Source organism: Canis lupus, chromosome 15, assembly GCF_003254725.2.
Source record: "Canis lupus dingo isolate Sandy chromosome 15, ASM325472v2, whole genome shotgun sequence".
Classification (NCBI taxonomy): Eukaryota; Metazoa; Chordata; class Mammalia; order Carnivora; family Canidae; genus Canis; species Canis lupus.
In genome coordinates this window covers 52313719-52334258 of record NC_064257.1, presented here as the reverse complement: position 1 = coordinate 52334258, position 20540 = coordinate 52313719, and the positions used below count along the sequence as shown (strand labels likewise).

At 40.0% G+C, this 20540-nt stretch overlaps 1 protein-coding gene and 1 long non-coding RNA gene across 4 annotated transcripts; one reads left to right on the top strand and one right to left on the bottom strand.

Annotated features, from left to right (window-relative positions):
- The first annotated feature begins 1168 nt into the window (after nt 1–1168).
- On the top strand, nt 1169–9954 carry FGG (fibrinogen gamma chain). Of its 2 annotated transcripts, XM_025439209.3 has the most exons (10): nt 1169–1327; nt 1416–1460; nt 1704–1887; nt 2000–2093; nt 4136–4266; nt 4552–4685; nt 5631–5815; nt 7246–7523; nt 9056–9225; nt 9730–9954. In XM_025439209.3, the coding sequence occupies exons 1-10, from the start codon at nt 1250–1252 to the stop codon at nt 9742–9744; spliced, it is 1314 nt and encodes a 437-aa protein (XP_025294994.3). In that variant the 5' UTR covers nt 1169–1249; the 3' UTR covers nt 9745–9954. The 2 variants fall into 2 exon arrangements, with proteins under 2 accessions (XP_025294994.3, XP_025294993.3); XM_025439208.3 differs by lacking the exon at nt 9730–9954 and having other exon boundaries at nt 9056–9633.
- Nucleotides 9955–11979: 2025 nt separating this feature from the next.
- On the bottom strand, nt 11980–19209 carry LOC125752589 (uncharacterized). 2 transcript variants are annotated; one of them, XR_007402505.1, is made up of 3 exons: nt 19072–19209; nt 18732–18808; nt 11980–12126 (listed from the first exon to the last, which is right to left on the bottom strand). It is a non-coding gene; the product is annotated as an uncharacterized LOC125752589 (long non-coding RNA). The 2 variants fall into 2 exon arrangements; XR_007402504.1 differs by lacking the exon at nt 11980–12126 and adding an exon at nt 18116–18511.
- Nucleotides 19210–20540: the final 1331 nt, after the last annotated feature.

The window sequence follows — 20540 nt, the reverse complement described above, 5'->3', positions numbered from 1 at the left end:
TATTATGGGTGATCATTTTGTACTATATACAGACATCGAATCAGCATGTCGTGCACCTGAAACTAATGTAACACTGTATTTTTTAAAGATTTTATCTATTTATTCTAGTATTTTATTCATTCTAGTATTAGAATAAAGAAAGAGAGAGAGAGCCAGAGTGCACAAGCCAGGGAAGAGGCAGATGAGGGAAGAGGGAGAGGGAGAAGCAAGCCCCCCCGCCTCAGCAGGGAGCCTGATGCAGGACTCGATCCCAGGACCTGGAGATTATGACCTGAGCCGAAGGCAAAACACTTAACCGACTGAGCTACCCAGGTGCCCCTGAAACTAATATAATGTTATATATCAATTATATCTCAACAGGAAGGAAGGAAGGAAGGAAGGAAGGAAGGAAGGAAGGAAGGAAGGAAGGAAGAGAAAGAAAGAAGAAAGAGAAAAGAAAGAAAGAAAGAAAGAAAGAAAGAAAGAAAGAAAAGAAAGAAAAGCAAAGGAAAGCAAAGAAAAAAAGAAAAGAAAAGAAAAAAAGAAAAGAAAAAAGAAAAGAAAAGAAAAGAAAGAAAGAAAAGAAAGAAAAGAAAAGAAAAGAAAAGAAAAGAAAGAAAAGAAAAGAAAAGAAAAGAAAGAAAAAAATGGTCAACACAGAGGGGCAGGAATATATTTCCAGGTCATTCATTCATTCCTGAGAATACTGACCACTGGGACCTCCTGCTTCCACCAAGCAGGCAAAGTCTCCTGCTGCCATGACCACAGGTTAAAAATAGGTATGTTATCTCATCCCTTGGCTAAGGAAGGACTTGCGCTAAGTTGGATTATGGCACCAGGCTTCATCTTAAGGTTGAGGCGGGTTTGTTCTGGTCGAGGTCAGCCCTCTGTATTTGCTCTCAGCCCCATACTGGAAGGGGTTGCATCACAGAGCTTCCCGGGCCCCCCCCTCCCTCCTCACAGCAAGGGCTAATGCTTCACTAGCCTTTGCAGATGAATGTGCTTCACAGGAGAAAGTTTGAGCTGAGCCAAAAAGGAGGAGCTTCCAACTGTGTGCCAATTCTGAGAAGCTGCCTGAGCACAGGGTGGTAGCCAGGATGAGGAAAAAGACGGGAAAGACCTCCCCGCCTTACTGGAAAGGAGGCCCCGTGACCAGCTCCAGCCACTGGGGGCCCTGGCCATCCTTGGAGCTTCCATAAAGGGACAAGAGGAGCCCCAGAGGCCACAGTGCTGCCATCACAGGGCTCGGAGCACCGGGCACCTAGACACCATGACTTGGTCCTTGAGTTGCCAGGGCCTAATTCTCTGCTTCTATACTCTTTTACTGCTCCCTTCGACATGCCTGGCAGTAAGTGTGCTGTTTAGAGAACATAGTTACACGGAAAGCTGACAAATATATGATCAACTAGTGACATTTCTGTGTTTTTCTCCTCTAGTACACTGCTACCAGAGACAACTGCTGCATCTTAGATGAAAGATTTGTAAGTAGTTTTCATGTTTCTCACTGCATGTGAAGTGGGGAGGGGCAGAGGAATATCATTTGGCATTTTAAACTTTATTTTTTATTTATTTACTTATTTTTCATTTTAAACTTAAAAAAAACATAATCGAGGTTTTACCTGTTTTTATTAATGGATTTTATGCAGGTTTTTTTGTTTGTTTGTTTGTTTGTCTGTTTGTTTGCTTTTGAATCAAGATTTCTAATCACTCTATTCTATTCTCAGGGTAGTTATTGCCCGACTACCTGTGGAATTGCAGACTTCCTGTCTACTTACCAGACCGGAGTAGACAACGATCTGCAGGCTTTGGAAGACCTCCTAAGACGAATTGAAAACAAAACAGCAGAAGCCAAAGAAGTGATCAAATCAATCCAAATCACCTATAATCCCGATGAGCCACCAAAGCCAAGTGAGAAACAAAATACTGCCGGCTGAGACAATGATTCATGACGTTCTTTTGCTGCCATTGCCAGTGGTTCCATTTGCTTATGCCTTTTTATGTCTCTGATCCCATATTACAGACAGGGTCGTGGGTGCTACCAAGGACTCCAAGAAAATGATGGAAGAAATTATAAAATACGAGGCATTGGTTGGATCGCACGAGTCGAATATTCGGTAAGCATTTTTGTTTTAATTCATTCTCCAAGACTTAGTTTTTATTCAGTATTCCAATCTTCAGGGAAAGTAACCTTTTTACCTTTCCCCAATTACAATAAACAATTGATTGGCTTTAGCCTGACCATCTTGAACACAGTGGAGGTAGGAGCTTTTAGTGTGCTATGAATTGCACTGGGTCATAATTACTTTTTAATAATAATATAGGAGGGGGGCGCCTGGTGGCACAGTCAAGTCAATTAAGTGGCTGCCTTTGGCTCAGATCATGATCTCAGAGTCTTGGGATCAAGCCTCATGTCGGGTTCCCCCTCAGTAGAGAATCTGCTAGTCCCTCTCCATATGCCCTTCTCCCTGCTTGTGTGCTCTCTCTCTCTCTCTCTCAAATGAATAAATAAGATCTTTAAAAAATAATTATCATATGGAAGAAAGGTGTTCTAGATGTCTTCAAATACTCTTCTGACCAGAATTATCAAAATGGTCACCCCTTATCCAACTTATACAACAAAAATTCAAACTGATGGGAATTTGGTTGTTGAAAATAAGTCTTGGGCAGCCTGGGTGGCTCAGCGGTTTGGTGCCGCCTTCAATCCAGGACGTGATCCTGGAGACCCAGGATCAAGTTCCACATCGGGCTCCCTGCATGGAGCCTGCTTCTCCCTCTGCCTGTGCCTCTCTCTCTCTCTCTCTCTCTCTCTGTAAATAAATAAAATCTTTTTTTTTTAAGTCTGTTAATAAAAATGCCAACAAATAAGTGATGGGGAATTTGAAAGTAGAGGTATAGGGAGGGTCTTGGCTACAGTAGTATATTATATTGAAGAAAGAGCATAAAAAAACTCATTTTAAGGAACCAAGCATAAAATTATAAAGCAACATGTTGATCACGGCACTATGAACCTACAGTCATGTACTCTCCTCTCTTTACTTGAAAGTAAAACGTCTCTGTTAACAACTTCCTAGGGATTTATAGACTTTCTGAGCATAGGGTTTCAGATATAGTTTAGTTTCTTATTCAATTTTTTCCCCTAAATTTTTCTCAAAGTAGCATAGGAAATTGAGACAAATGGTGGCTGGAGAGAAGTGATCCCGAAGGGATCTATCATCTGTTTGGTATCGGAGGCTATTATTATTTTTGTGCTTATTGTTAGCATTATAAGTTGCATTATTATTGCCCATCATTGAAGTTCAAGGAAACTATTGTGCAGAAATTTTCTAAAGCTCAGGAGATAAAAAAAAAAGGGGGGGGGGTGTCAAATAGTTTGTCTATCCTTCTTTACTTCAAAGAAAGATACAACAGTCTATGCATTATAGTTTTCTGTCATTTCTGAATATGCACAAGCCACCCTGGGAGAAACCCCCCAAAACAGATTTTTACTTCCCTCAGACTCTTTCCAAAGCTATGTAAATGGAAACATTAAGAAGAAGGACAAAGTGTCTGTTGTTTTGCTTTATGTAAAATAATGGCCCAGTTACTTTCCCTATGTGAGTTACAGACTGAAGTAGATCCTCAGTGGATCTACTGTGAAAAGGAATAGCTTTGGACTTGTCAATTACTGAGCAGAACCTCTCCTTCCCTACAAATATTCTGTCCTAAGAAAATCAGGTGGTCTTTCTATTGACCAGGTTCCTCACTCACATAGGTTGTTATTTGCTGCCCTTTATGCAGAAGGTTAAAAACTGGATGATCAGGGCACCTGAGTTGCTCAGTTGGTTAAGCAGCCTACTCTTGATCTCGGTTCAGGTCTTCATCTAGGGGTCAGGAGTTCAAGTCCCATGCTGGGCTCCATGCTGGGCATGGAGCCTTCTTTAACAAAAATCGTCAGAATAACTGCTTAAGATGACATTGTTTATCAACAAGGACTGTTGTTTTCTTTTCCAAGGAGTTTAGAACTTCAATTCACCTCAACTCAGTAACATAATTTTATAATTTTTCCAAGACTGGGGTAATTTATCAGGAAATACTTCTTGAGAACATATTTTGTAAAGAAGATACAGAATTAGTCCCCTGAAAGGAATCCTCTCTTATCTCATTTTTCTGCTTGTAGATTTTTGCTGGAAATATATAATTCAAACAGCCAAAAGATCAATAACCTGAAACAGAAGGTAGCCCAGCTTGAAGCAAAGTGTCAGGAACCTTGCAAAGACACAGTACACATACATGATACAACTGGGAAAGGTAAGTGAAAGGTTTGTATTGGGATGGTTCTTATCACAGCAAATATATAAGGCAAAGGATAATGTATAGAAATAACTTGGAAAGTGTTTAGTCATTAAATCTAAAGTGGCCAATTGCTTAGACTTTTGTTGAGTAGCTGAAAATAGTTTGAAAGGAATGATGATGTGGGAAGTCAGACAATGCTTCTTGGGACATCAATAGTCTGCAACATGTGAAAAGCTCATCGTGAAGGCTGAAACAAAACCTTCTTCTTCTCCTCTTCTCCTCCTTCTCCTCCTCCTTCAGATTGTCAAGACATTGCCAATAAGGGAGCCAAGGAGAGTGGGCTTTACTTTATCAAACCACTGAAAGCGAAGCAGCAGTTCTTAGTCTACTGTGAAATTGATGGGTCTGGAAATGGATGGACTGTGCTGCAGAAGGTATTTCCCCCTCCCCGTGTATATGTGATAAACACCCAGATCAGCATCCGTGTGCCAGATACTTTTGCAAGCCCTTTGTGAACATTAGTCTTCACAATTTCCCAATTGTCCTATGAGATACGATCATTATCTCTAAAGAGGAGGAAACAGATACAAGAGGTTCTGTATGTAACTTGCTGAAGGTCACATAGTGAGTAACAGAGTCAGGCAGTCTGGTCTGTGCTTTGACTCTACAGTGTGTTGGGGCTGATGTTGTAGATTCACGATAGGGTATAATCACGGTATCAGAATGACAAAGAGACCTCTTGCATCAGGCCACTCAAGATCTAAGGCTGCCCAGGACAAAAAGACAAAGTCGCCCGGAGGATACAGTTGGGCTATTCCAAGGCAAGGGCCCTCTGTTACCTCTGCCAGGGCCAGGCACCCAAGGCAGATCCTTTAACCTTCTGTTTATCTAGGATCACTGTTACAACTAATCCTGCAGGGGGCGATAGAGAGAGTGAGTGAGGGAAGCGCGGGCTGCAGAGGCAGGTTGAGCAATGAACAGGTTGACCTTTCCACCAACAGAATAAAAATCAGCAATATCAAGGTGGGGTTCTGAAGTCCTCTAAGTGCCTTTTTAAAACTACCTCTGGAAAAAACAAAACAAAACAAAACAAAAAAACAAAACAACAACAAAAAAAACTACCTCTGATCTAGGATTTGCCGCATACCAGACTCTTTTCAGTATTTCTCTCAATTCTCTGGTGTAATCCTGCAACAACCCTTAGAAGTAGGCATCATCATTCTGATTTTACAGACGAGGAGACTAAGGCAGCTTGCCTAAGTTCACTTAGTAAATGGTGCAATCATACTATCCAGATTTTCAACAAGATATTTATAGCATCTTCTTTATGTGCACTGATAATCCACTCTCTCCTTTTGTCCATGCAATTGTGTAATTAGAGGCTTGATGGCAGTTTGGATTTCAAGAAAAATTGGATTCAGTATAAGGAAGGATTTGGACATCTGTCTCCCACTGGAACCACAGAATTTTGGTTGGGAAATGAGAAGATTCATTTGATAAGCACACAGTCGGCCATACCATACGCATTAAGAATACAGCTGGAGGACTGGAACGGCAGAACCAGGTACTGTTTAGAAAGGACTTCTAGTTTTTGTTGTAGAGACAGTCTGGAATGTGCACTCTCTATCAATAGACCGATAGCAAAGACAGCCTGACAAATGCAAAGAGCGCATCCAACCATTTTCCCCCAGAGTCAGTTTGGTTCTTGGGCAGTTCAAAGAGGTAGGTCTCATCCAGGTTGAAGAGTGTTTTGGTACAATCTCCTTGCCCTGGAACCGTATAGACTAATATCTAATGATTACTGAGCGCTTATTATGTACCAGACATTGAACATGAAATTATAACTTAATCTAATCAAAATAACTGTTTCATGAGGAAGGTACTATTATTAATCTCATTTTACAGATTACCTTTCCCTAGGTCACATTGCTGGTATATGGTAAAGCTTAGATTCGAACTTAGGCAGTTCGACCCTTCAGCCTGTCCTCCTAATGACTACTCTGGTTGAAAAGTGAATCCAGACTTTTTAAACTTCCTGGTGCTTTAATGACAATTCATTCAGTCAATCCATGAGCTACCTTAAAATTAAATCAGCTAGCGCCTTTGGTGAAAGTCCCTTCTCTTGCACAGCTCCCTGGGAGGTTTGAGCACAGCTTTCCTAATTAAAATTCAGAAAAAAAATCTAATCCTTTTGCTATGTCTATGAAATAATGAAATATTTTTATCTACAAACAAGTATTTTTAATTTTTCTTTAAATCAGAGAGTATCATAGTCAGCAGACCTTTTCTTGTGAGAACACTTCCCAATTTCCAAGTATTGGAGATTAGGGAAGAGGCTAAATATTTTCTGAAAATTTCTATTCATGCACCAAAGCCCATTCTTTCCTGCACCCCATAGATTTCTGGCCCATATTCACAATTTTTTTTCCAGGGAAGAATCGCTCTCTGATCCTACAGCTTATATTTTGTGGGCCACACAGGAACCATTTCTTTCATGTGATGCTCTAAGAAACTCTCCTTCTTGTCACTATCATACTGCTTTGGGAAAGAAAAATCCCTTTAGCACCTTATCCTTCATGAATGGCTAATAGGGCTGTAACCCCTTCAAATTTGGTGCATTAATTAATGATCACTCAGTGTGTGCAATGCTAAACACTTAGATAAAAGTGGAAAATACAAAATGCGTCAGATTCATCCACACACCTGGATATGATATTAGGACTTTATAGGAAAAATGCATTAAAATGGCTGATATTTTTAGATGTCACTGGAATGCCCTGAAGGCTTCTAGATTTACGGGTGGTGTTGATGAGCTCTGAATTGGTTCACACATCCATTGCCTCTTGCCAGATTTGCTGACAATTAAACTCAGTGAGCACATTTCAGACTTAAGAAGCAAAGTTAAAAAATCCAAACAATTTTCCTATAAAAAAGGGAACTTCTGAGATCCCTCATGAAGGTCTAGATATGATGTGTCTATTCCCTTCTTTATAGTACTGCAGACTATGCCATGTTCAAGGTGGGACCTGAAGCTGACAAATACCGCATGACGTATGCCTACTATATTGGTGGAGATGCCGGAGATGCCTTTGATGGCTATGATTTTGGCGATGACCCTAGTGATAAATTCTTCACATCCCACAATGGCATGCAGTTCAGTACTTGGGACAATGACAATGATAAGTATGAAGGAAACTGTGCTGAACAGGATGGATCTGGTTGGTGGATGAACAAGTGTCATGCTGGCCACCTCAATGGAGTTTATTACCAAGGTATGGTTTTCTTTCTTACATATATGAATTAGTGTATAGTCTATATTTTTATAAAAGGTTAAACATAGAAAGAAGAAAATGAGAAATAATTAGTGACGAGATTGGGGGCTTATTATATAGTTCTTCACTTTAAGCCAGAATTGGATAATACTAAACTTATACCTCAAATCAGCCCCTCTATTAGAAATCCACCCAGTTGACACTTTGTGTTATGGTATCTCATCTAGATTTACCATATATATGATCTGGATGGACTAACATTATCATTTTTTAAAAGATTTTATTTATTCATGAGACACACAGAGAGAGAGGCAGAGACGCAGGCAGAGGGAGAAGCAGGCTCCATGCTGGGAGCCTGATGTGGGACTCGATCCTGGGACCCCGGAACCATGCCCTGAGCCAAAGACAGATGCTCAACCACTGAGCCACCCAGGCGCCCCAACATTATCATATTTATGCTTGTTAACACATTAGCCTGATGCAGCTTCCAATGAGCTATGTGACAGATATAATCAGCGAGCAGTAAGCAGGTGTCTGAAGGACTAGAGTTAAGAGCAGGGAAGTAATGGTAAGGACATGGTTCCACGGAAGCTTGAGATTCCAACCTACAAAGTGTAGGCACTTATTTTTGAGTGGAAGTAGCAAGCTGTAGTTTGCTCTAAGGCTGGAATACTTCTAAACACTGGATTTAGCTGACAAATTATTATTACTACCCAGAATTATGTGTTGGGGAAGCCCTACTGATTCTGAAAGATCCATTACGGTAGACAATCTCACTTCCTCAGGGTATTGGACTAACCAATAGATGATTCATAACCCTCTTAAAATCTATTTAAATTTACCTTTTGATTTTTGCAACAATCTCCTCCCCCCACCTTTTTAAAAGAAACTTAACATATCTTCGCACCTACAAACCACGTAATTAAAAGACACTCTCAGGGAAAGTCTTTAATCCACATGACACAGAATAGCTATGTTGATAGCCTGTGGTACAACCCAGTATTGGACTCAGATAATCCTTTACAAAATTGTGTAAGATCTGGTGCCCAAGGACAAGGAGAAGGCAAATCGGTAGTCTCCACTGTATAATGGAGATGTAAAATAACTTTCCAGAACTGTTTTTTAAAGTTGTATACTCTCCAGTGAAATTGTGTTCAGATAACCTGAGGTCATCTGATCAGGAATTGTGTTCTGACATTCTAATTGCTTGTAGAAAGATAGCTGATTCCAGGATGGCTAAGCTCAGGAAGAGAGTCTGTTCAGGGAAATGGGGGTTCTAGCCCTGTTAGTAGAGAATACACTTAAGTATGGATGTGATCAAGAAGTACAATGTAGATATAAGAGGTTGACTCATAATAAATGTAGTTCAATTGTAAATCAGGATTTTAGGCATCTTTAGGGATTTTTCAGATAGTATAACACTATAAATTTGATGTATGTGACAGTATATTTTGTAATATACCGTACTTTATGGACTTTCAGAGGTAAGGAAATTCAAGAACAATTATATGTACATCTATGATTTATTTTAGGTGGCGTTTACTCAAAAACATCTACTCCTAATGGTTATGATAATGGCATTATTTGGGCCACTTGGCAATCCCGGTGGTATTCCATGAAGAAAACTACCATGAAGATAATCCCATTCAACAGATTAACCATTGGAGAAGGACAGCAGCACCACCTTGGGGGAGCCAAACAGGTTGGACCAGAACACCATGTTGAAATACACTATGATTAAATCATTTTACCCTGAGAATTAACTTAATTTTTGGTAGTCCACGAAGTTTCAGAAACATTTCTGAAAGTCTCTTACTGTATTTATTAATTTTAAATACTTTATTATGAGTATTTAGCCTTACATGGAAACTAAAACTCACTTTGGATTATATTCTCAAATCACTGAACTTGGAGTTCTTTAAAATTTGTTTATTTAAGGAGATAACATTTTAGCGTATCACTTAAATATATAATAATAAAATTATTGACATATTTTGTTATTTTAATGACATCATTTTTGTCTTAGTGATTCATTTGTTTTTATTACTTCTTAAATATTTTGGTTTATACTAATAAAATCAGAATAAATTCTAACATTTCAAATGCCTAAGTATTTTTTCTGTGGTTTTTACGCCCAAATCATTCATATTAATTCTTCTTTTTAAATGGAGAGGATTATATCTTTTTATTTTTGTTTTGCTCATAGGCTGGCGACATTTAAAAGACCATTTCAAAAGTGATCTGCTTTTTTTAAAGGACTTTACCTGAACAGAAAAATATAATATTTTCCCTTTGGGACAATGGACTTACAAAGCCTCACTTCATTTTAAGAGTAAAAAGAACCCATGTTGAGAACTCCACTATCAGTTTTATGCTGGTGATAATTTATCAACAGGCCATTTCAATAAACATTTTGTTTCCTAAAACTAGACACACGGTGCCTTTTACTGACCATTAAAAACCATCACTTTCCTTCAATTCAATAATTCCATTTGGACAATCATCAGTAGTTGCTGAGTTCTTAGTGTATGCTCAATCTTATGCTTGACTCTGAGGGAGTTATAAAGAAAATGGAAATCATGACTTTTGTCCTCCAGGAGATATAAGACAAATATAGAAGAAAACGGTTTAAGCCTGAGAGACAAAAATTAGTATAAGAACATAAACACAAGTCACAATCACATAACTAAGGTACATAGTACCCAAAGTATAACTGGAAATATAAGGTTGGGAATTCTCTCAGAAAAGCCTTTTAGCTCCAGACCCCTGTAACCAGATGTGGACACCCTGAGAGGACTGCACACAACTCAGAGCAGCGAGCTTTAGGGAACGATCTGCTTTGTCTCTCCCTAGCAACTGATGAGGTGAATGGAATGGAGCCATTACATCATTCTAAATCCAGGGATATTAAGGTTTTAGCAGGCACAAAGGAATTGGCAACTTCTGGTGAGGAATAGCAGAGTCTATGTAAGTCAGCATAAAGTTGACCATGTAAAGAAACTGACAGATTTCATGGGCAGAAGATCTGGTTTTATAGTCCTTGGCTTTGGCTTCGGATTCTCTTCCTTTTCACAGATTGTTTCCCAACTCTCTCCCTTCCTTGTTGTCATGAGTCCTGTTTTTTAAATATCTGAATGAGGAGTTAAAAGCATTATATCAACTTCAAGGTATACAACCAAATACCGGTCAGGCTCTAGGATAAGAATATTGATTCATTGTTTGCAGTACTCATCCATTTACGTATGTGTGAAGCACTCATTAACTGACACTTACTGAGCGCCTTCATTGTACCGGCCACTGCGCTGGACAGTGGGGATATTGCACATAGTAGTATTCTCCTTCCTCCCAAACCTCTTCTATACCATCCAGTTCTCAAGTTGCAAATGACCAAGGGATTCAAGTTGCAAATGACCCAGGGGCTCATCTTCCTGTCTTCCTTATTTTTCCTTCCCCATACCATCAAGACTGCCAAACCCAGCTGCCAAATATTTGTTATATTCTTCTTCTTCTCTATATCCATGGCCATCATTTTTGTTGGGATATACAACATCTCCTGTCAGGATAGTGGCAATCATCGCCTCCCTGTCCTCCATGTTGCCTTCAACCTTGCCTCCTCCCACTTCCTCATGCTTCAAACCACTTTAAAACTCAGTCTACCCTTCATGAATCTATAAAAGTCTCTGGGTGAGCAATTTGGTCATAGATAAGAGGAGTTGTATTAATAGTCACAAGTTTTGTTGTGATAATAACACTTCAGTGATATTTACCCAAGAACATTATTTTTGAAAAAGAAAACAGCTATGTAAAGAAATATAATCTAGCCATATATCTAGTAAGTGAAAAATTTAGAAAATATTTAATAGTGGAAGAATGGATAAACAAGATGATTTATTAGTACAATGGAATTGTATGCAATGATTATGTAATAAGTATAATATCTCTATATGAACATGAAAACATTTACAAAATAATAAGTGAAATTTTAAAATGAAAAACAATTCTATCATGATAATTATGTATAAAGCACTTATGCATATATATTCTGAACAAAATTCAATCTTGGCATGTATACGTTCTTTATACACATTTATTCTCCCCAACCAATCTAATGTAAGATTTAATACTAAAACATAAAATAAATATAAAGAAGTCCAAAATTTTCTGATTTTTCCAATGATTACTTGCCCAGTGCTTCTTCTAAAATATCAATTATAATATTTTTTCAAAAACATTTTGGAGCTCCCTGTTTTTGTGAGTGTCCCCAATATATATTTGATCTGCATGTTGGATAATCCAGCATTGATTGCTAAAGGGGGGCTGACTGGTAGAAAGGAACTTCTAACTTTTTCTTTATATACCTCTGTATTTGATTTGCTATACTGAGTACATACCAAATTTAAAATTAATTTTATTTTATTATTTTTTAAAGATTTTATTTATTTATTCATGAGAGACACAGAGAGAGAGAGAGAGAGAGGCAGAGACACAGCAGGGGGAGAAGCAGGATCCTCCCAGGGAGCTAGATGTGGGACTGGATGCTGGGATTCCAGGATCACGCCCTGGGCCAAAGGTGGCTCTAAACCGCTGAGCCACTCGAGCTGCCCTGAAATTAATTTTAAAACCCAATGAGATAGAGAAACACAGATGAACCACAAAATCCTATTTGTTTAGTTACTAACATTCAGTGGTAAATATCAAAGGGCTACAGATTAAGAAATAAAGCATGAGAAATACTTCCAGATTCAGTTAGATCATGTCTCCACAAATAAAACAGAAATAGAAAAGATTATTTTGCTAAACTTAAAAAAAAATTTTACTTTTAAGGGAAACAAAGAGTTTAATCTTCATAGAAATAAATTATTTTTCTTCACAGCTCAAGCTATAGATCACTTACTCAACCCTCTCCCAGACATAAAAGAACTAAAGGCACAAAAAAGGAAGGCTAAGTGCAAAGCACATGTGCACAGTCTGAAAAACCTACAGAAGTAAGCTTCCAGAAAGGAAGGTCCTGTACAGGTGTCCTGGTGCCATGACTGTAGATCATGCAACCCTCAAGTTTGATCCGGTCAGGAGTGGAATGGGATAGAGAGGCCAGACCAAAGTTGGTCCAGGCAGGCTCCCCAGTGGGGTTCAAGGCCGCAGGGGGAGAGAGTGGGGAAGTCGTGCCCAGGGGAGCACTAGCAGGCTTTTCGGGGGTGGGGGTGGGGGGGTAAGGGGTTGGGTCTGTGGGGGGAGTAAGGGTTTGGGTCTGTAGGGGGGGTAAGGGGTTGGGTCTGGGGGGAGGGGTTGGGTTTGTAGGGTGAGTAGGGGGTTGGGTCTGTGGGGGGTAATGGGCTGGGTCTGTAGGGGGGTAAAGGGTTGGGTGGGAGGGGAGTAAGGGGTTGGGTCTCTAGGGGGGCTAAGGGGTTGGGTCTGGGGGGGATAAAGAGTTGGGTCTGGGGGGGTGAAGGGTTGGGTCTGTAGGGGGAGTGAGGGGTTGGGTCTGTAGGGGGGTAGGGGGTTGGGTCTGTGGGGGGGTAACGGGCTGGGTCTGTAGGGGGGATAAGGGGCTGGGTCTGTAGGGGGGTAAGGGGTTGGGTCTGTAGGGGGGTAGGGGGTTGGGTCTGTGGGGGGGTAATGGTCTGGGTCTGTAGGGGGGTAGGGGGTTGGGTCTGTGGGGGGGTAATGGGCTGGGTCTGTAGGGGAGGTAAAGGGCTGGGTCTGTGGGAGAGTAAGGGGTTGGGTCTGTGTGTGGGGGTAAGGGGCTGGGTCTGTGGGGAGGTAAGTGGTTGGGTTTGTGGGGGGTAAGGGGTTGGGTCTGTAGGGGGGTAAGGGGTTGGGTGTGTAGGGGGTAAGGGGTTGGGTGTGTCGGGGGGTAAGGGGCTGAGTCTGTAGGGGGGTAAAGAGTTGGGTTTGTTGGGGGTAAGTGGTTGGGTTTGTGGGGGGTAAGGGGTTGGGTTTGTCGGGGATAAGGGGCTGGGTCTGTAGGGGGGTAAGGGGCTGGGTCTGTGGGGAGGTAAGTGGTTGGGTTTGTGGGGGTTAAGGGGTTGGGTCTCTAGGGGGGGTAAGGGGTTGGGTTTGTCGGGGGGTAAGGGGCTGGGTCTGTAGGGGGGTAAGGGGTTGGGTGTCTGTACGGGGTGGTAGGTGTTAGGGCAGGTCACTGGTGGAATGGGCCTGGGGCGATAGCTGCCCATGCCCGTCTATGGGGTCTGGGCAAGGGGCGGTCCGGTTTCCCCCAGAGGTCCTGCCTCCCCCAGGACGCGTCCTCCGCGGCCGCTGGTGGCGGGGCCGCAAGATGGAGGGTCCGCCGCCATGTTGTCGGTGCCCCCGATGCCCCTGGGTCCCGCGGCCCGACGGCAACGACAGGCCGAGTTCCCTAGTCAACAGCTGCAGGGATCGTTCACTGAACAGATAGCAAGATTTTAAAATAAACCTCTGAAGTGCTGCAGCTTTTTTTTTTTTCCCCAATTCTCTTTAAGCTTAGTAGTTATAAAGATTATGTTTCAGATTTGTAGGTGGGTTGAAAATGAGTGCAAAATGAAGAATATGAGGGTAACAACACCTTGAGAGCTTTACAAGAGCTAAAAGTTTTTTGACTCACTCTAACCAGTATAAACTAGCCAAGGTATTTGTGGTTTGTGGTATCTTCTGTTTATTCCGTTGTTAAGAGTGAAAAACAAAGTACACACTTAACCCTGGAGAAAATATAGCTCCCCAATAATTTCTTTTCTTTTCCCTTTTAAATATTTTTTTAAATTTATATATTCATGATAGACAGAGACAGAGAAGCAGGCTCCCTACAGGGAGCCGGACAGAGGACTCGATCCCAGGACTCCAGCATCAGGCCCTGGGCCAAAGGCAGGCACTAAACCACTGAGCCACCCAGGGATCCCCTCTTTTCTTTTTTTAAAAGGATCTTACTTATTGGAGAGAGAGAGAGAGAGAGCACAAGTAGGTGGAGGGGCAGAGGGAGAGAGAGAGGTAGCCCTCCCCCCCACCTGGAGCAGGAACACACACACACACACCCCAACATGGGGCTCCATACCAAGACCCTGGGATCTTGACCTGAGCCAAAGGCAGATGCTTAACCACTGCTGAGCCACCCAAGCAACCCTTCCTGATGATTTCTTATCAGTTAGAGGTAGCTCCAAAAGAGTACAGGAAAGAGAGTTAAAGATAGTAAGAAGAGATAAAGTAGATGGATAATAATAAGCTGTTGATAAAGGGACCAATAACATGGAGCAGACTGGTGTGTGTGTGTGTGTGTGTGTGTCTCCCTTAAAGGCAGAGGTTGAATTAATCATAATCCTGGTAACACCATTCTCACTCATCTGTGTTGGATCACTCTCTTGACGATTGATTCTCTTCTATTCAAACTTCCTTTTCTTCTCTCTCTCTCTCTTTTAAGGATTTTATTTATTTATTCATGAGAGACACACACAGAGAGACGCAGAGACACAGGTAGAGGGAGAAGCAGGCTCCATGCAGGGAGCCTGATCTGGGACTCGATCCCAGGACTCCAGGACTCCAGGATCATGATCTGGGCCAAAGGCAGATGGTCAGCTGCTGAGCCGCCCAGGCGTCCCTTTTCTTTCTATCTCCTTAACAAACAATCATTCCAATAGATCTAATGTGCTTATCGGTATGCATTCCTATAAAGCATGAATTGGTCTGTTGTTTATGTATTTTTAAATTATATAAAAGGCATTGTGTCATAAATCAGTGTTATCTGGTTGGTTCCCAAATTCTTTGTTACTGGTCTATGTTAAAATAGGCAGAAAAATTGATTAGCATGTAGAAACTTTTTTCTTATATTATCTTTGCTCAAATTATATTCTCTGAACTGCAATTTTATATCTTTGGGATCTAATAATAAGTGTTAGGGCCTATACTTTATACATCCCTACTTTTTAAAAATGTTACTCTTCTAGTAATTTTTATATTTCATTTTAGGATCTATAGGTCTGTTAATTGTTTAGAAATTTAACAAAACTGGTCCTTTACTGCAAATACTTTGAGAAACACTGCCAAGGTCTTCATTGTACTTGCTATCTTTTTCATTCAACACTATGTTAAGATCTACCCCTAATCTAAGTACTTTATAACTTCTCTTGATTTTCTTTTGAAGCCAAGGGTTATAAAATAAATACTTTTTTAAAAAAGAAAGTGAATATTACTTGGTTTCAAATCTTGTGATTTTATTTATTTATTCATGAGAGACACAGAGAGACAGGCAGAGACACAGGCAGAGATAGAAGGAGGCTCCCTGTGGGGAGCCTGATGTGGAACTTGATCCCAGGACCCAGGATCATGACCCAAGTCAAATGCAGAAGTTCAACCACTGAGCCACCCACGTGCCCCCTAAATCTGTCTATTTTTAATTAATATCTAAATTCGTTGCATTATAGTCAGAGAACATAATCTTCTAATGGTTTTTCTTTTATTTTAAGATTTTATTTTTAAGTAATCTCCACACTTAACGTGGGGCTCCAACTTACAACCCCAAGATCAAGAGTAGCAAGCTCTTCCAACTGAGTCAGCCAGGTGCCCCTTGATATTTTGGTTCTTGAGAGAGAGATTTCACAAGCTATTCTGGGACAGAGGAATTATCAGAGATTTAATCGATCCCCTGAAAGTGCACATAAATCATAATCACTCTCCAACAATGATCTACATACCAGAAAACTATTAATATTTTTTCCCTTAAGAAAGAAAACAAAATAAAGATAGACAGTGATAAACATAAACTTTGGTCCAAATGGCCCTGTAGCCATGGCCCCTTACAAGTACTAAAAAGTAGACTTGACCATTGACTTGTAGAACACTTCTCAGTATCGGGTTTGAAAGACTTTTGGGAAGGCCGACTGGCACAATTTCAAGCTTTTGCTTATTTCAGTTTAATTGGGAAATATCTGAAGGAACAAACTGAGATAAATTCTGAATCATGACATTTAATCGGGTTTACAACTGTATCAAAAAGGTGTTTCCCAAATCCAATTCCAGTATTCTTGCCCCACCCTCCCACCTCCACCTTTCCCAGATCCTTACCCAGCTTTTCTTTTACTGGCAACTTCAAAAGCCCAAAACAACCTCTGGTAGAAGGGAAACCTCCTAAATAAATCTGAATGTTGACTCCCCCTAAATAAACATGGATAGATTCCACTCTTGTGATGAAAGTGGACTCTTCCAAATCATCAGGGACAAATAGTTAAAGTGTGACTTTAAAAAAATTGACCTAACTTTAAGAGACCTTGGACTGGCAATGTTTTCCTTCCTAATTTGCTCTCCTTACATCACAAAGCTGTGGTAAGAGTCAAATGAGAGAACATGAAAATTGCTTCAGAAATTAAAAAAAAAAAAAAAATTGGATTTTGCTGTTAAGATTGGCATTGCTGCATGGGATTTGAATCCAATGCCAGTTGAGCTTGGCAATATAATTTTAAAACTTTAATAATTCTTGCTTTTATTTTATAATGATATATATATATCATATATATATATATTTTTTTTTTTTTGCAAGAAAGTTATAAAGATACTGCAGAGAGTTCCATATACTCATCACCCAGTTTTCTCTCCTGCAAACATATTACCCTGATTCATTTGTCAAGTCCGGGAAACTAACTCTAATAGTTACTATTTCCTAACTGCCACACTTTATTCCCTTTCACCAGTTTTTACACCAATGTCTTTTTTCTGTTCTAGGATCCTGTCCAGGATATAACATTACATTTCGTTGCCACATCTTCTTCATCAACTTTCTTAACAGTTTCTAAGCCTGTCCTTGTTTTTTCCTGACACTGACAGTTTAGAGGAGTATATTCTGCTATAGTAGTCAGATATTTTGTAAAAAGTCCTCCAACTGGGGCTTCTCTGCTGCTATTCTCAGTATGTTTTTGTTTACCTAAGCAAAACTTTACCCAAAAGCATTCTTTAAAATGTCTTGGTTTTACTATGGAATGACCCATTTAAAGTAGGTTCCTGGGATGCCTGGGTGGCTCAGTGGTTGAGCATCTGCCTTCCGTTCAGGTCCTGATCCTGGGGTTCTGGGACCGAGTCCCGCATCAGCCTCCCCACAGGGAGCCTGCTTCTCCCTCTGCCTATGTCTCAGCCTCTCTCTCTGTGTCTCTCATGAATGAATGAATGAATGAATAAATAAATAAATAAATAAATAAATAAATAAATAAATCTTTAAAAAAAAAAAAAAGGTTCCAGGGGCACCTGGGTGGCTCAGTTGTTAAGTGCCCAACTGGGTTTCCGGCTCAAAGTCCTGAGATCGAGCCCTGCTTCCAGTCCCATGTTCAGCAGGGAATCTGCTTGAGGTTCTCTCCCTCTGCCCCTACTCACTTCTATCACCAATCTCTCTCTCAAAAATAAATAAATATATAAATACTTTAAAAAATAGTTCCAATAAGAATCACAAAGAAATTTATTTTGATAATTAAATTATTCATACTTTTAATATAATTTCTTGCTGTGAAAAGTCTGTTACCTAAAAATGCTATTTCCCCAGACCTTAATATATCATTTTAAATCAGTACCAACTGATATATCTTGTTTTATACTCTTTAATAGAACCACAGTGAAACCAGCAAAGTGTGCCAAATTTAGTGGACTTAAGTTGTATGATGCTAGAATGAATCCATGTTGTTGATATTAACACATCAATTAATTATTCATCTGTATAACGGTTTTACCTTTCAAAAATAACACTTATATTTTAATGCATGCTCAAAACAATTTGATAAATTTACTAAAGCACATTGTAAGTATAATTAATTTATCTTGAAAATGAAGTATTTAATGGACAACACAGTTAAAAAATGACAAGAAGGGATCCCTGGGTGGCGCAGCGGTTTGGCGCCTGCCTTTGGCCCAGGGCACGATCCTGGAGACCCGGGATCGAATCCCACGTCGGGCTCCCTGCATGGAGCCTGCTTCTCCCTCTGCCTGTGTCTCTGCCTCTCTGTCTCTCTCTCTCTGTGTGACTATCATGAATAAATAAATAAAATCTTTAAAAAAGAAAAAAAAAATGACAAGAAGTTAAAAAAATTGACAAGAAGTAAAACAATGGGAAAAACATAGGGACCTCACTTTTACCCATCTTTGTTCCTCTCCCTTCTTTTTCCTCCCTCCCTCTCTCTTTTTCTCACACACATACACACATGTCACATACACACATATTCAGAACTACTTGATGGAAACCTGATTAAAAGTGCTTAAGTGGGTCACCTGGCTGGCTCAGTTGGTAGAGCATCCAACTCTTGATCTCAAGGTCGTGAGTTCAAGCCCCATATTGGGCATGAAACCTATATTAAAAAAAGAAAAATTTAGCAGAAGACCATGAAAATAATGCATCAGGACAGAGAGGGAGGGAGAGAGAGAGAGAGAGAGAGAGAGAGAGAGAACTATTAATATATTTTTGGAATGTTTTAGAATTTGATTTCAAAAATACTAAAAAATCATTCCATTAAATGGCTATTAATTTGGAGACCATTTAAATGTAACAAAATAGATTTCTTTTCTGCATAAGTAGATTAAAGAAAAAAACTGCAGTGTGACAGACACATACGAGATCGAGGAAACCATTTTTTTCTCCCTCCTCAGTTTTGTAAATCCAGTTCAGACTCATTTCTGTATGTTTAAGGAAATTCCCATCTTTTCTCTAGAGCTATAACTTCCAGGGAAACCATCTGGAACCATCAGGGTACTGATGAGTTCTGAAAGTAAAAGTCCCATTAGTTACTCTTACATATATCATCAACCACTCATTCACCTTTCACAGTAAACAGCTTGGTTAAAAAACAACTTTTGCAATACCCTTGAATGCAGGAGACAAATAGAGAAAATCAGATACACAAAACTAAGTAGCCTTCCCATTGTTTCCCAGTGAATCCTTTATAGATTTAGTCTCTGCTGTAAGACCTGAGTCAGAGGCCCTGAAAGAGACTGTACCAGAATTGCCGAAATTTTCATAATTGAGGCATCTCAAATTTTAGAAATTAATTTTAGTACTTTCTAACTGTGCATTTAACATTGTTTTGATAAAACATGTCCTGTCAAAAAAAAAAAAAAACATGTCCTGTCAAAGCGCCATTATCTTCTTTTTTATTAGGACAATAATAAAATTACAGATTCATATAGATTTATGCTAGAACATAGAGTGAGGGCAGCCCCGGTGGCTCAGTGATTTAGCGCTGCCTTCTTCCCAGGGCCTGGTCCTGGAGACCTGGGATTGAGTCTCACATCGGGCTCTCCACATGGAGCCTTCTCTCTCTGCCTGTGTCTCTGGCTCTCTCTCTCTCTCTGTGTCTCTCATGAATAAATAAATAAAATCTTAAAAAAAAAAAAAAAACATAGAGTGAATATTTTTCAGAAACATCTTGCATTTTTTAGACCTGAATTAAGTGTGATATTTTAAGAAATATTTTATATGAAATGTAATAGAAAGTAATACAGAAAAGATTCTCTGCTCTGTGTTTCAACAGTACTTTGAATATACATCACAGAATTTTTTCTAATGTTTTGCATTAGGTTAAACCATATGAAATTGCAGGTATTCATCATTTGGATCTACAAAAATGCAATTTTATGTGGTTTACCTTCTTGGTGGCATACGTATTTGATTTGCTCACCAATTTTTTTTAAAGATTTTTTAAATTTATTTATTCATAGAGACAGAAACAGAGAGAGAGGCAGAGGCACAGGCAGAGGGAGAAGCAGGCACCATACAGAGAGCCCGACGTGGGACTCGATCCTGGGTCTCCAAGATCACGCCCTGGGCTGCAGGCGGCGCTAAACCGCTGAGCCACCCGGGCTGCCCTTGCTCACCAATTTTAAGCAACGTGAAGATACAAAACTATACATGCATCATTTGCCTTTCTATTTCAAGAGCATAGCATGCAGGGCTGACAAATAGTAGACATGCAATAAATGGTTGTTACATTTAAACAAATAAATAAGCGAACTCTCTCAGAATTCAATACATTTAAAATAAATGGGTAAAGAAAGGAACGTTTTCCTACTTCCATGGAATGCAGC

Bases quoted from the DNA above. Each gene is read 5' to 3' on its own strand.
- FGG (XM_025439208.3), top strand. From the start codon at position 1,250: ATGACTTGGTCCTTGAGTTGCCAGGGCCTAATTCTCTGCTTCTATACT. The intron at 1,461-1,703 runs GTAAGTAGTTTT...TTCTATTCTCAG, and splicing joins GCATCTTAGATGAAAGATTT to GGTAGTTATTGCCCGACTAC. The intron at 4,686-5,630 runs GTATTTCCCCCT...TTGTGTAATTAG, and splicing joins GATGGACTGTGCTGCAGAAG to AGGCTTGATGGCAGTTTGGA.